Raw genomic sequence first — 12960 nt, 5'->3', positions numbered from 1 at the left:
ATAATATTAAACATCCAGTCGAGCTGCATACCAACTTGCTGTAATACGAAACATCCAGTCGAGCTGTAAAGCAACTCGCTGTAATAATATGAAGCATCCAGTCCATTTTCCCACGGTATATAGCAGTACGCTTGTGTGATGTCCAGGCAATGGCGAGACGTCATGACACGGAATAACTATCCACTGCGAGACTTCCTTAAACTTTCTTAAAAGCTGGCAAACTAAGTACATTTAGCCCCATGTATTTACGTATATTTGCACCCATAAGCAAAGTTGACACACAACCATCACTTTGTATCGTTTTCTTTACGCATGACGTGAACTATATGACTAAGAGCTATTTACCATGTTACTATGCAGTTGACACGTTCGCTATACATTTAATTTCGACCCAAAGATGGGACTTAGGCATCCTATTAAGGGACATTTAGACTTGTTAAGGCAGAGCAGACAGAGAAAAAACCGGCTTGTGAAGATGACGGGTAAATTTGGGGGATTATAGGGCTTATAGGACAGACAAAGTGGTCCATATCGCAGAGACCACACATATTCTGTAACAATGAGCACACATACCCCCAAAACTGTGACGCATAGCAAGACAAAACAAAATTAGCACACTTTATAAAGATATTTACTTACTACAAGAAATGACAAAAGAGTCATTTTAACAGAATCACTCCCGGGGTAGACGACTTTCATAGGAAAACGACTTTTTGAAGGTGGTACATGTAGCACTGAAGGTCAAAATGACATCTTAAAATGTTGTAGTGACAGTAAATTCACGAGAAATCAGACAAATGTGGTCACATTGAAAATCACGTGAATAATAACGATTGTAAAACCTCTACTGGGAACTTGCCTGCTAACTACCTAAAATAGGGTAAGCTGTTCCTAGAATCTTTCCTGTTAACTACCGATAATAGAGTAAACAGGTAGTGGAATCTTTCCTGTAAGCTACCGATAATAGAGTGCATTGTTCCCAGAAACTTTCCTGTTAACTACAGATAACAGAGTAAAGTGTTCCTGGAATCATTCCCGGTAACTACCGATAACTGAGTGAAATGTTCCGCCATTTCTCCATTCGCCCGTTTGCCTTCCTCAACACTGTAATAAAGAGAGTAACAGATATTCATATTTTTACCATTTTGCAACATTTCAAAATCATACACAAACCTGATGTTCTAAAGAGTGTTTTAGCACTTTTATTACTTTACAAGATATAATGATTAAAATTAGCAATACAATGCCATGTAATTACTGCATTTACCCCATGCCGTTATCGTCTGAATGATCACGTCTATTATTGGACACTGTGGTCTGTATGAAAATGAGTAGGAGAACTATGCTAAATACAACCAAACGAGCAGACTTTTTAAGCGAAATCAGCTAACGATTTGGAAGACTGCAGCTGTTCCCATGCAGGTTTGCGATTGTCTCTATGGCAACCGATAGTGGTTGCCTACAGTTGTTCAGATCTTGATGAATGTCCCAATGAAATAACACCTCTGTGCATTCTTGTCTTAGGCTGTGAGAATTTAAACCAACTCATAAAGCTACCCCTTACTTTAAACAAAGGAGCCTACTGTCGCCATGGAGCCAACCATTCGACCTTGTCAAATGTAGTTATCAAGATTTGATACGCATGGTTGCACAACAACTTTGACCGTAAGCTGAAAGCAGGTCATTCATTAAACGACAGGCGACTAGTGGATTATGTACACACATTGTTAGTAGCCTGTGGGCAGTTTGCCACAGCTGTGTCTTCACATATAAATTCATAGATGTTAAATTTCTCCTTCATTCGTCTACTTGTCATTGTTTCACATCTTCCTCAAGTATGGCAGACCCTGTCTTCCGCGAGCGAGCCTCATTCACCCCTGTCGATTATATCATTTTCGGACTTACGGTGGCTATTTCATCCGGCGTAGGAATTTACTTCGCCATCTCCGGTGGGCGTCAGAAAACGACGGCTGAGTATTTGGTGGGTAACCGAAATCTACACGTTGTTCCCGTGGCTTTGTCTCTTATAGTGTCCTTCGAGTCGTCAATCTTAATGCTAGGTTATCCTGCAGAGATCTACGCACATGGGACTCAGTTCTGGATGCTTCATGTAGGCCTGCCTTTGACGTTCCTGTGTATAGCTCAAGTCGTCGTTCCCGTGATACATCCGCTGGGAATCACCAGCGCTTATCAGGTACGACGGGTAGACCGGTGTACTGTCATCTTCTCACATCCATTCACTTAAATCGAGTGATTAAATACAAAAAGCGGCAAGAATCCGGTTTCTTTCACCAGACACCTTACCACTGTCAAACAAGATTGTAACGATGAAATACACTGGTGAATTAACATAGAATCCCTTCTTGTAGAGCCCTGGAGAAAGCAACAGGTGCTACGTGATATCGATCATCAGAGTTCTCGACCAAGCATATTCTTACATCGTCTTTACGGTAGCAAAACTTCCACCACTTTTTCTTGTACAAGAAAAAAATAAGTCATGTTTAATCATTCAAAACAATAATTGATGATTTCCACTTTGGAAATTACACTCAGTAAAAACGCTAAAATTGCTAACAACTGCTATTGTATTCACTGTGACTTCTAACTTACTCGATGTATCTATGAAATCAGAACAAGTTTCCGTGCATGTCTGAGCAATTTAATTCTCCACTATTGGGTACTCTTGGAATACGGTAGGCGAGTGCCACATGATAGGAGAATGCAGGACCACGCGCTCAGATTATAAAGACATTGCGGTGAGACGAGGCACTGTGTCGTGAAAAACTTAATCTTGACTAGGTCCATTCTTACCGCTTGTAAATTTGAATGTGTCAACGTTTACAGCTTTAAACTTAAGAAAGATCAATAACGTTTCATCAAAGTGACTCCTACTTACAAGAAACCTTCATGAGAGGCCTTCGGAACATAGACAGTGAACTACATATGTTTTTGAAAAACATTCGGTTTTCCTGATGTTTTAAAACGTACTCAAGACTATTTCCCATTTACTACGACATCGCCCATTATGGGGGGAGAAGCCAAGCTCTTGCGTTATTGTGCTGCCCTAGAACACTAAATCAGAGGCCACGGACGCCCCTACACATTAAAGTTCAAGGCATGCGATTCATGTCTAGAAGTGAATGCGAATAATTCTGATTTTATATCCGCGGCTTTTCGGTAGTGTGTCTCACGTAAAACAATTTCAACCTGTCAGATGAAATGTGATGGCGACAGATAGGCCTATTTAACTGAGCTTACCACTTGGACTGACAAAGCTCGAAAAATTCTAGGTTGTTTTATGTTTCCTGTATTTCCAGTATCTAGAACTACGTTACGGCTCTCGTGCCATCCGTCTACTGGCCTCCTGTCTGGCGATTCTTTATCAGGTCAGTCATAGTAAACTTGGTTAGGTAAGTGTTTATAGCTTGTAAACGTAAAGATTGTACTAAATCATAAAACGAAGTAGGTCATTGTTTAAACCTTATAAATTCTGAGAAATCATAAGACACAGTATTTTCAGCTTAGCGACTGTACTAGATAGTAGGACGAAGAAAGCCATTTTTAAAAACTTTTAGATTGTTCTAGATAATACCATTAAATACATGTAAGTCCGTTTTTAAAGCTTGCAAAATATATCAGATTATAACAGGAAGCAGGTCGGTCTTTACTGGGCCATAACAAATGTAGACCAATGTATATCTTACAGATTGCGATGATTGTAATACGAAGTAGCTCAATATTTTCAGCTTACCGACTGCCCTAGATCGTTAGGCGACAACAAGCAGTTTTTAAAGATAGCAGATTATACCAGATTATCAGAGTAAGAAGGTCTGTGCTTACAGCTTACAGATTGCACTAAACCGTGAAAGACATCTTCTTTAAAATCGCTAATTAATGTATATGTCAACTTCCCTAGATAACGTTTTCCCAACAAAGGACAATATTCATGTAATTTCGAAACCATCGCATTTAATGTAGTTAATGCGTGGCGCTGAGTCGAATTTTGATTTCCCTTATTGCAGACGTTTTACATGGGGGTTGTGCTTTTCGGCCCGGCCACAGCTTTGGAAGCAGGTAGCTTGATATTTTAATGACATATACACTTCTTTACTGGTATACCGCATTAAAGTACAAGCACATATACGCTTCTTTGCCGGTATACAGCGTTGATGTACAAGCACATATACACTTCTTTGCCGGTATACACTTCTTTGCCGGTATACAGCGTTGATGTACATGCACATATACACTTCTTTGCCGGTATACGGCGTTGATGTACAAGCACTGATACACTTCTTTGCCGGTATAGAGCGTTGATGTACAAGCACATATACACTTCTTTGCCGGTAAAGAGCGTTGATGTACAAGCACATATACAGTTCTTTGCCGGTATACACTTCTTTGCCGGTATAGAGCGTTGATGTACAAGCACATGTACACTTCTTTGTCGGTATACACTTCTTTGCCGGTATACAGCGTTGATGTACAAGCACTTATAGACTTCTTTGCCGGTATACACTTCTTTGCCTGTATACAGCGTTGATGTACATGCACATATACACTTTTTTCCGATATAACGCGTTGCTGTACAAGCACATATACACTTCTTTGCCGGTATACCGCGTTGCTGTACAAGCACATATACACTTCTTTGTCCGTATACGGCGTTGATGTACAAGCACTTATACACTTCTTTGCCTGTATCCACTTCTTTGCCAGTATACAGCGTTGATGTACACGCACATATACACTTCTTTGCCGATATACCGCGCTGCTGTACAAGCACATATACACTTCTTTGCCCGTATACGGCGTTGATGTACAAGCACATATACAGAGTTACTAATTACTAATTCTCCGTCCAATTTCAATGTTTTGTGTTAGAAACTGTCTCTTCCATATTATAACCTGTAATGTTTCCACGTTTCAGGATTTCCTCTGACCTACTATATGTCCTCATTTTAATGTATCTTGTAAATGTTTTTCAGCGTCAATGTATCCTCTTATCTTCTGTTTCTGATTTTTTATGTTTGCATCTCTCTCCTCTTTGTTGTCCAGCCTCATTATCTCCTGTCACCACCTCTGCCTTCTCCCTCATCCTTCCATCTCTCTTTGCTGTTCAGCCTCAGTATCTTCTGTCAGCTCCTCTTTCTTTTCCCACATTCCTCCATCTCTCTTTGCTGTCCAGCCTCAGTATCTCCTGTCACCACCTCTGCCTTTTCCCTCATCCCTCCATCTCTCTTTACTGTTCAGCCTCAGTATCTTCTGTCACCCCTTCTTTCTTTTCCCACATTCCTTTATCTCTCTTTGCTGTTCCGCCTCAGTATCTCCTGTCACCTCCTGAGCCTTTTCCCTCATCCCTCCATCTCTCTTTACTGTCCAGCCTCAGTATCTCCTGTCACCACCCCTGCCTTTTCCCTCATCCCGCCATCTCTCTTTGCTGTCCAGCCTCAGTATTTCCTGTCACCACCCCTGCCTTTTCCCTCATCCCTCCATCTCTCTTTACTGTCCAGCCTCAGTATCTCCTGTCACCATCCCTGCCTTTTCCCTCATCCCTCCATCTCTCTTTGCTGTTCAGCCTCAGTATCTTCTGTCACCTCCTCTTTCTTTTCCCACATCCCTCCATCTCTCTTTACTGTCCAGCCTCAGTATCTCCTGTCACCATCCCTGCCTTTTCCCTCATCCCGCCATCTCTCTTTACTGTCCAGCCTCAGTATCTCCTGTCAGCTACTCTTTCTTTTCCACCATTCCTTCATCTCCTTGCTGTTCAGCCTCAGTGTCTCCTGTCAGTTCCTCTTTCCTTTCCCCCATTCCTTCATCTTTCCTTGCTGTTCAGCCTCAGTATCTCCTGTCACTTCCTCTTTCTTTTCCCACATTCCTTTATCTCTCTTTGCTGTTCAGCCTCAGTATCTCTTGTCACCTCATCTTTCCCCTTATTCCTTCATCTCTCGCCCCTATGCTGTTCAGCCTCAGAGTCTGCTGTAGCCTCTTCTTTGGTTTTCTGAGTTAAAATAGCTCGATAGTATAAATTGTCAGTTGACCCACTTTTTTCTCAGTGTTCTTTTCTCTCATTCCTTCATTTCTCCTTTTTCGCTCTCCAGTTTCAGGCTTTCCCGTCGGCTACTCGATTGTTCTTATATCCGCGGCATCTGTGTTTTACACCTCTCTAGTAAGTGACCAAGTCCTATTCATTAAGACTTTTTGTGGGCTAAAAGGTTTTTGTGACACTTAAATTTACATTGTCCAACTCGTGTGCTCACTGTTTTCTCTTTTCATGACTTTATGTATCGTAAGCAATCATATGGTGACATTTGTCGTAGTATAGACACGTAAACAGCCATATGGTTACTCTTGTCGTAGTATAGACACGTAAACAGCCATATGGTTACTCTTGTCGTAGTATAGACACGTAAACAGCCATATGGTTACTCTTGTCGTAGTATAGACACGTAAACAGCCATATGCTTACTCTTGTCGTAATATGTACCCATAAACAATTTTAGAGCGTGAGCAATTTTTCCTGTCTTTGCCGAGCTTACTACATGCATGTGTTCTATGATGCTTCTTGCAAATGTTTGAGGCGAAGTAGATGATTTTCCTTGATCTATATCTATATGGTTTTGGTCCCCTTCCAGGGCGGGATAAAGGCTGTTATCTGGACGGACGCCATCCAGTTTATCATTATGTTGGGCGGAATTCTAGCTGTTATTATAATGGTGAGAGTAATAAACCATACGGAAATCATCGCCCTATCTCAGGTTTGAGTAAGTGAGTGTTTAGGGTTTAACGCCTCTTTTTTGCCTCTTTGTTGCAGGACGGATTTCTACCGCTCGTTTGTCTGGCGCTACTTCACTAAGTTGACTTACCGAGGGCAAGGAAGTGGCCGCACCCGAGTCATTATACTGACACGGGTCAACCAGTTGTTATACCCGTAATGCTGAACACCAAGCGAGGAAGCTACAACTTCCTCTTTTAAGACCTTAGGAGTGACCTGACCCAGGATAGACCCTGTGGAAACGGATGCTCTACCAACTGAGCTATCGGGGTTGGTCTGTCAGGTTTTAGTAGTTCTAGACCAGTGACGTGTAATTAATTGGTATTAGTACCAATGCAAATTTTCTGCAAAAGCCGTTGTGGAGCTGGGAGGAGTGTAATTTGCTATTATTTAAGCGTTTACATAGTTAGAGTAAAACCCTAACTCAGATAAATAGGCAAGTGGCCGTATTTCACCGGTAACGCGTGACTGTTTGCCACCACCACACTGTCGTCGGTAGTCTGGTTTTGCTCTCTATGCTGTAGCCGGATTTCACCAGTTATAAGTTATGTTGTACACAACTTATACTCGTAGTACACAACTTATACACGTAGTACACAACATGTAAACTCGCAAGCTTGCAAGACACGAAGGATTAATCGTTAAAGTTTACAAAAGTTCAAGATCAAGATGTTTGCTGTAGGTCGGCACGATTTGTGAAGTCAGTGAATTTACGGATAGAACTGGTTAATTAGGGTAAAACAGACTGTCAGACTTGCATAAAACAATAATCAATCTCTACGAATTCGCATGTTGATAAAATTCATATTTAGCCGAAAGTATATATAATCACTAAGCATGTTATTGGGAGCGGTAGATCCATGGTCAATCCTGAGTCGGGTCACACTTAAGACTTTCAAAGAGGAAATTGTAACTTCCCTGCTTGGTGTTCAGCGTTGAGGGGAATTGAAATGACTGATTGACCCATATCAGTTTAATGGCTCAGGCAGGGCGCCTTACTTGCCTTCGGTAAGTCGTTCAGTGGAGCAGCACTAGATAAAGGAGCAGTGGAAATCCGACCTGCAACAAGTAGGCAAATTACATGCGCTCTAAGGATTCCTTCAACGTCATATTGCTGAAAAATATTGCTGAAAAATATTGCTGAAAAAAACGTTAAGCGCTCACTAAAGATGTTGTATTTCAATCAATACGTAACACAAAAATATTAATTGACGTCTATGTAAAATAACGAAGAATTTTCATTTTTTCAGGGATCAATATACGTTGGAGGATTTGACAAGATGTGGCAACTGAATAGCGACGGGGGCAGAGTGAAGTTTTTGGAGTATAAAAATTTATGTCTCGGCCTACGCGGGAGCTTAAGATCCTTCTCAGCTCTACCCAAGGGTTACATTGGGTACTAAGGGCTCGTGTACGCACGACTGAACTGTAACCGACGCTGGTTGTACCCACGATGCAGTTGGTGGTTTGGCGGTCATTTCGAATTTACAGTATGCAGTTCAATCTTAAGTCACAGGCCTATGTCCCTCGGGGCCTGAGACCTCTGTACAGCCAGCTGAGCTGAGTCGCTTCTTAAAGCTCTCGTGTGTGCCGTGATAAACAAAAATTTTTTTTAGATACTATTCTGCTAACTAGAAATAGCGTTCCAGTGGAGTAGAGTTTTAAAGTACAGCATTATTCAGTGTGTATGATTGTCACAAGCTGGCTTTATCAGTGAGTTTGTCAGGAAGCTGCCAAAGGGCGGTGGTTTAATGGTATTTACCAGAGCTCGGTGGCAAGAAACTTGTTATTTTTGCTTGCTTTAGCTTAAAGTGAACATAAACTAGCCTCTAAATCTGAATTAATTCACTGAATACTTTTCCAGATGTTCTAAACATATTTAGAAAATTCCTCACCGCTTATCAAATAAAATAAACGGCAAATGCTGTGTTATAGTTATCGGTACAAATTAAACAATGTGACAGTATTCTGCGTACCTTGAAGCTATTAGCGCCATGTGACATCAAAGGCAGAGAACCAGTCAGTGTGACAGTATTCTGCGCACCATGAAGCGATTAGCGCCATCTGACGTCAAAGGCAGAGAACCAGTCAGTGTGACAGTATTCTGCGCACCATGAAGCGATTAGCGCCATCTGACGTCAAAGACAGAGAACCAGCCAATGTGACATTATTCTGCGCACCATGAAGCGATTAGCGCCATCTGATGTCAAAGGCAGAGAACCAGTCAGTGTGACAGTATTCTGCGTACCATGAAGCGATTAGCGCCATGTGACGTCAAAGGCAGAGAACCAGTCAGTGTGACAGTATTCTGCGCACCATGAAGCGATTAGCGCCATCTGACGTCAAAGACAGAGAACCAGCCAATGTGACATTATTCTGCGCACCATGAAGCGATTAGCGCCATCTGATGTCAAAGGCAGAGAACCAGTCAGTGTGACAGTATTCTGCGTACTTTGGAGTGGTTAGTGCCATCTGACGTCAAGAGCAGAGAACCAGCCAATGTGACATTATTCTGCGCACCATGAAGCGATTAGCGCCATCTGATGTCAAAGGCAGAGAACCAGTCAGTGTGACAGTATTCTGCGTACCTTGGAGCGATTAGTGCCATCTGATGTCAAGAGCAGAGCACCAGCCAATGTAACAATATTCTGTGCACCATGAAGCGATTAGGGGATCTCTATGGCTCAGCTGGTTAACGCTAGCGCAGTGTAATGACTCAAGAACCTCTCACCAATGCGGCCGCTGTTAGAAAGCTCATGCAGTCCGTGGGAAGGTGTGTCAGTAACCTGCGGATGGTGGTGGGTTTCCACCCACCGATATGCTGGCCGACGTCGCATAAGTAAAATAAATAAATTGAAGCAAGTAGCGCAATCTGGCGTCAAGAGCAGGGAACGCTCTTCCTCGTCTCCTTTCTGCATGCATGTCAGCATTACATGCACGCCCAGCTGGCTACATTGACAGAACATAGCAGGACTTTTTCATTTGGGCCAAACTCTTTCTTGCACATGTTGTGATTCGTAATAAACCTGGCTTTTCTCTGCCAATAAACCTGTAGTGTTTGACTGTATGACTTACAAACTCTCCATGGAGAAAACATTCCGACTAATTTACTAAAGTTGAGAGGTTTCGTAAGCCAGGCGCAGAGTGAGCCCCTGCCGTCATAACAATATAAAGACTCTTCAGTACATGTTAAATACCAAAGAAAGAAACACTACGTTAATTAAACTTGTTGTATCCTCATGTTTCATTCTGCCTGGAAACAAAAATGAGCAAAATTTGCGATGTTTGTTTTCAGTTTTAATCCGAACCCACTGATCCGGCATTCTTTCTGGTCATTAGTGCTTGGTAATTCAATACGCAGTGTAGGTTTGGGATTTAACCAATCAACGATCCAGAGGGTAGTATCTGTGAAGACACAAAAAGAGGCCAAAATGTGAGTTATTTTTTGTTAACTCTGCAGTGTTCTGTCGAAAACATAGGCAAATGACACCATTAAGACGAAAACAAACTTCGTAACAAATATCTTGGAGCATATTTTGCTTTAGCCATGGTAATAATAAACGGTCGGCAGTGCTCTCAGGGTATCACCGAAGGTCACGTGGTTTCCACTAGATGGCGTCGTGCTCACTGTGCACTGTAATCTTGTGGGTTACTTGCTAAATGCCGGTGTTTTACTACGGGCAAATCGTTTTCCTCCAGTAATGACACTGGCAGTTTAAAAACAGTATATGGGTTTATATAGAGAATTATACAAGGTTATTGTGTTGCAGCGTGATATGGTGCTTGTTGCCCGGACTTGTGCTGTTCGGAACGCTGGCCTGCCTAGAAGGGATGGTGTCATACGCTTACTTCTCCTACACGTTATGCGACCCATACGGGGCCCAAATGATCAGTAATGCCAATCAGGTAACACCACTATAACCATTCTCAAATGCATCACCCAGAAGTAAGGAGGTTTCATTTGGATTTCTCCCTGAAACTAACCATGGTTGGAGTTCAGGATAATGGAACATCGAGATGTGTATAAATTTATCGCATCCTGAAACGACAACAAATCATGACCCGCAAAATAGAATAATTTCTGAATGCAGGGTACAGCAAAATAGAATAATTTCTGAATGCAGGGTACAGCAAAATAGAATAATCCCAACGTGAATAAAAAGCAAAAGAAATATCTATAGGTATAGAAAAACGCGATACTTGAATCCTGAAAACAATTAAATCTCTAATAAATAAATAAGAAAAAAGGCAAGGAAGAGAACAAATCCTGCAGCGTAAAAGCACCGACGATGATGCGATATTGCCATGATAGTTAACCAACTTCCATATTATCAGTAATGAGGGCTGAAACCCAAAACCATTGGCAGGTCACTGGCAGACCTTCCCACGCACGGTGCTGAGAGTTAGTTTTACGTATGAACTGTATGGTATACTGCTGATAATTAGCACTACAAACTACAAACTGAGCAGTGCATATGTTACGGCCGTTACTGACACCAGACTTCCTTATCGTGTCATTAAGTAACTATGTAACGAATTTCTCCTCTACAAGAGTTTTGTGTAATCTTTGTCAATCACAAACAAATCCTGTAATGGAATACAAACATTATTGACAGTTCAAGTCTCTGGCGCACGTTTGTGTTCAACGAAGATTATTTTATTAAAACAAGTAAACATGAACTCTTGTCTGTGTGCCAGTAAACTTGCAATGAACAGTTGTCTGTGTGCCAGTAAACGTGAACTGAACTGCTGTCTGTGTACCAGTAAACGTGAACTGAACCGCTGTCTGTGTGCCAGCAAACTTGCAATGAACTGTTGTCTGTGTGCCAGTAAACGTGAACTGAACTGTTGTCCGTGTGCCAGTAAACGTGGAATGAACTGTTGTCTGTGTGCCAGTAAACTTGGAATGAATTGTTGTCTGTGTGCCAGTAAACGTGATCTGAACTGTTGTCTGTGTGCTAGTAAACGTGAACTGAACTGTTCTGTGTGTGCCAGCAAACGTGAACTGAACTGTTGTCTGTGTGCCATTATAGGTGAATTGAACTTCACATCGGTTTGTGTGCTAGTATACCTGAACTGAACTGATGTCTGTGTGTCACTATAGGTGAATTGAACTCTTGTCTGTGTGCTAGTAAACGTAAACTGAACTGTTCTGTGTGTGCCAGCAAACGTGAACTGAACTGTTGTCTGTGTGCCATTATAGGTGAATTGAACTCTTGTCTGTGTGCCAGTATACGTGAACTGAAGGTGAACGGAGTTACCTCACTATTGTTAGCCTTAAAACTACTCTGCGGCTGACATGGAAGGTCACATGAAGGTCATACAGGATGTACTGGTATTTGTTCTCTGTTTCAGGTACTGCCGTATGTAGTAACCGACCTCTTCCAGACCTTACCTGGGCTATCTGGGCTATTTTTAGCCTCTCTGTTTAGCGCCTCTTTAAGGTAAAGACGTTGTATTGTTGTCTTGTACTCTAAACCATAAATTCGAGGCAGTAGTTAATAAACTCAAAAATTAATCTGTAGCAGATTATTCTGTTAAATAAGAGAAAACCTGTTGTCTGAGTGGTGCTAGAATGTATTCTGTTATTGCAGCAGTTCATTCTGTGAACTAGAACACACATATTCCGTTAATTTAAGATAACGGCTCTGTTTGATTAACAAAATATTATGTTGAATACAAGACAGTATTATGTTATGATAACGGAATACATTCTGACATTACTCAGGCTTTCTGTTAAAAGATCAAGTCCAGCTCATGTTTGCACCCCTTTCGGCCGTACGTGGGAAGGTCTTTCAGCAATCTACGGATGGTCGTGGGTTTCCCCAGGCTCTGTCCGGTTTCCTTCCACCATATATGTATGTGTATCTGATAAGATGTAGTCAAACACTAAATGTATACAGCTAAAGATATTAAACTTCAGGAACAAGAATAGTCTTTATAGTTATGCTGGCAGGCGTCGTATAAGTGAAATATTCTTGAGTACGGCGTAAAACACCAATCAAATAAATAAATAAATATTCTGTTAAAAGAACAGATTAATTTTTGGAGTGTAAATATTGATATTTTTCTTGAGAAAGTTGACCAGAGTGGTGTTTTATGCTCAGTCTGGGTTGTCTCATAAGCCTGACCACTGTCGTAAGTACTATAGGTCTATTTAAACACTAATCGTTTCGGGATGGCAT

The 12960-nt window shown here is 41.6% G+C and overlaps 1 protein-coding gene across 1 annotated transcript; it reads left to right on the top strand.

Moving 5' to 3' along the window:
• The first annotated feature begins 1837 nt into the window (after nt 1-1837).
• Nucleotides 1838-8178, top strand: LOC135473712 (sodium-dependent multivitamin transporter-like). The gene is made up of 7 exons (XM_064753577.1): nt 1838-2194; nt 3318-3386; nt 4023-4074; nt 5384-5518; nt 6102-6169; nt 6636-6716; nt 8026-8178. The coding sequence occupies exons 1-7, from the start codon at nt 1838-1840 to the stop codon at nt 8176-8178; spliced, it is 915 nt and encodes a 304-aa protein (XP_064609647.1).
• The last annotated feature ends 4782 nt before the right edge of the window (nt 8179-12960 follow it).

Source organism: Liolophura sinensis, chromosome 8 (genome assembly GCF_032854445.1).
Source record: "Liolophura sinensis isolate JHLJ2023 chromosome 8, CUHK_Ljap_v2, whole genome shotgun sequence".
In the NCBI taxonomy this organism is placed as follows: Eukaryota; Metazoa; Mollusca; class Polyplacophora; order Chitonida; family Chitonidae; genus Liolophura; species Liolophura sinensis.
The sequence above is the reverse complement of the archived record's forward strand: the minus strand, read 5'-3'. Positions and strand labels throughout refer to the sequence as shown.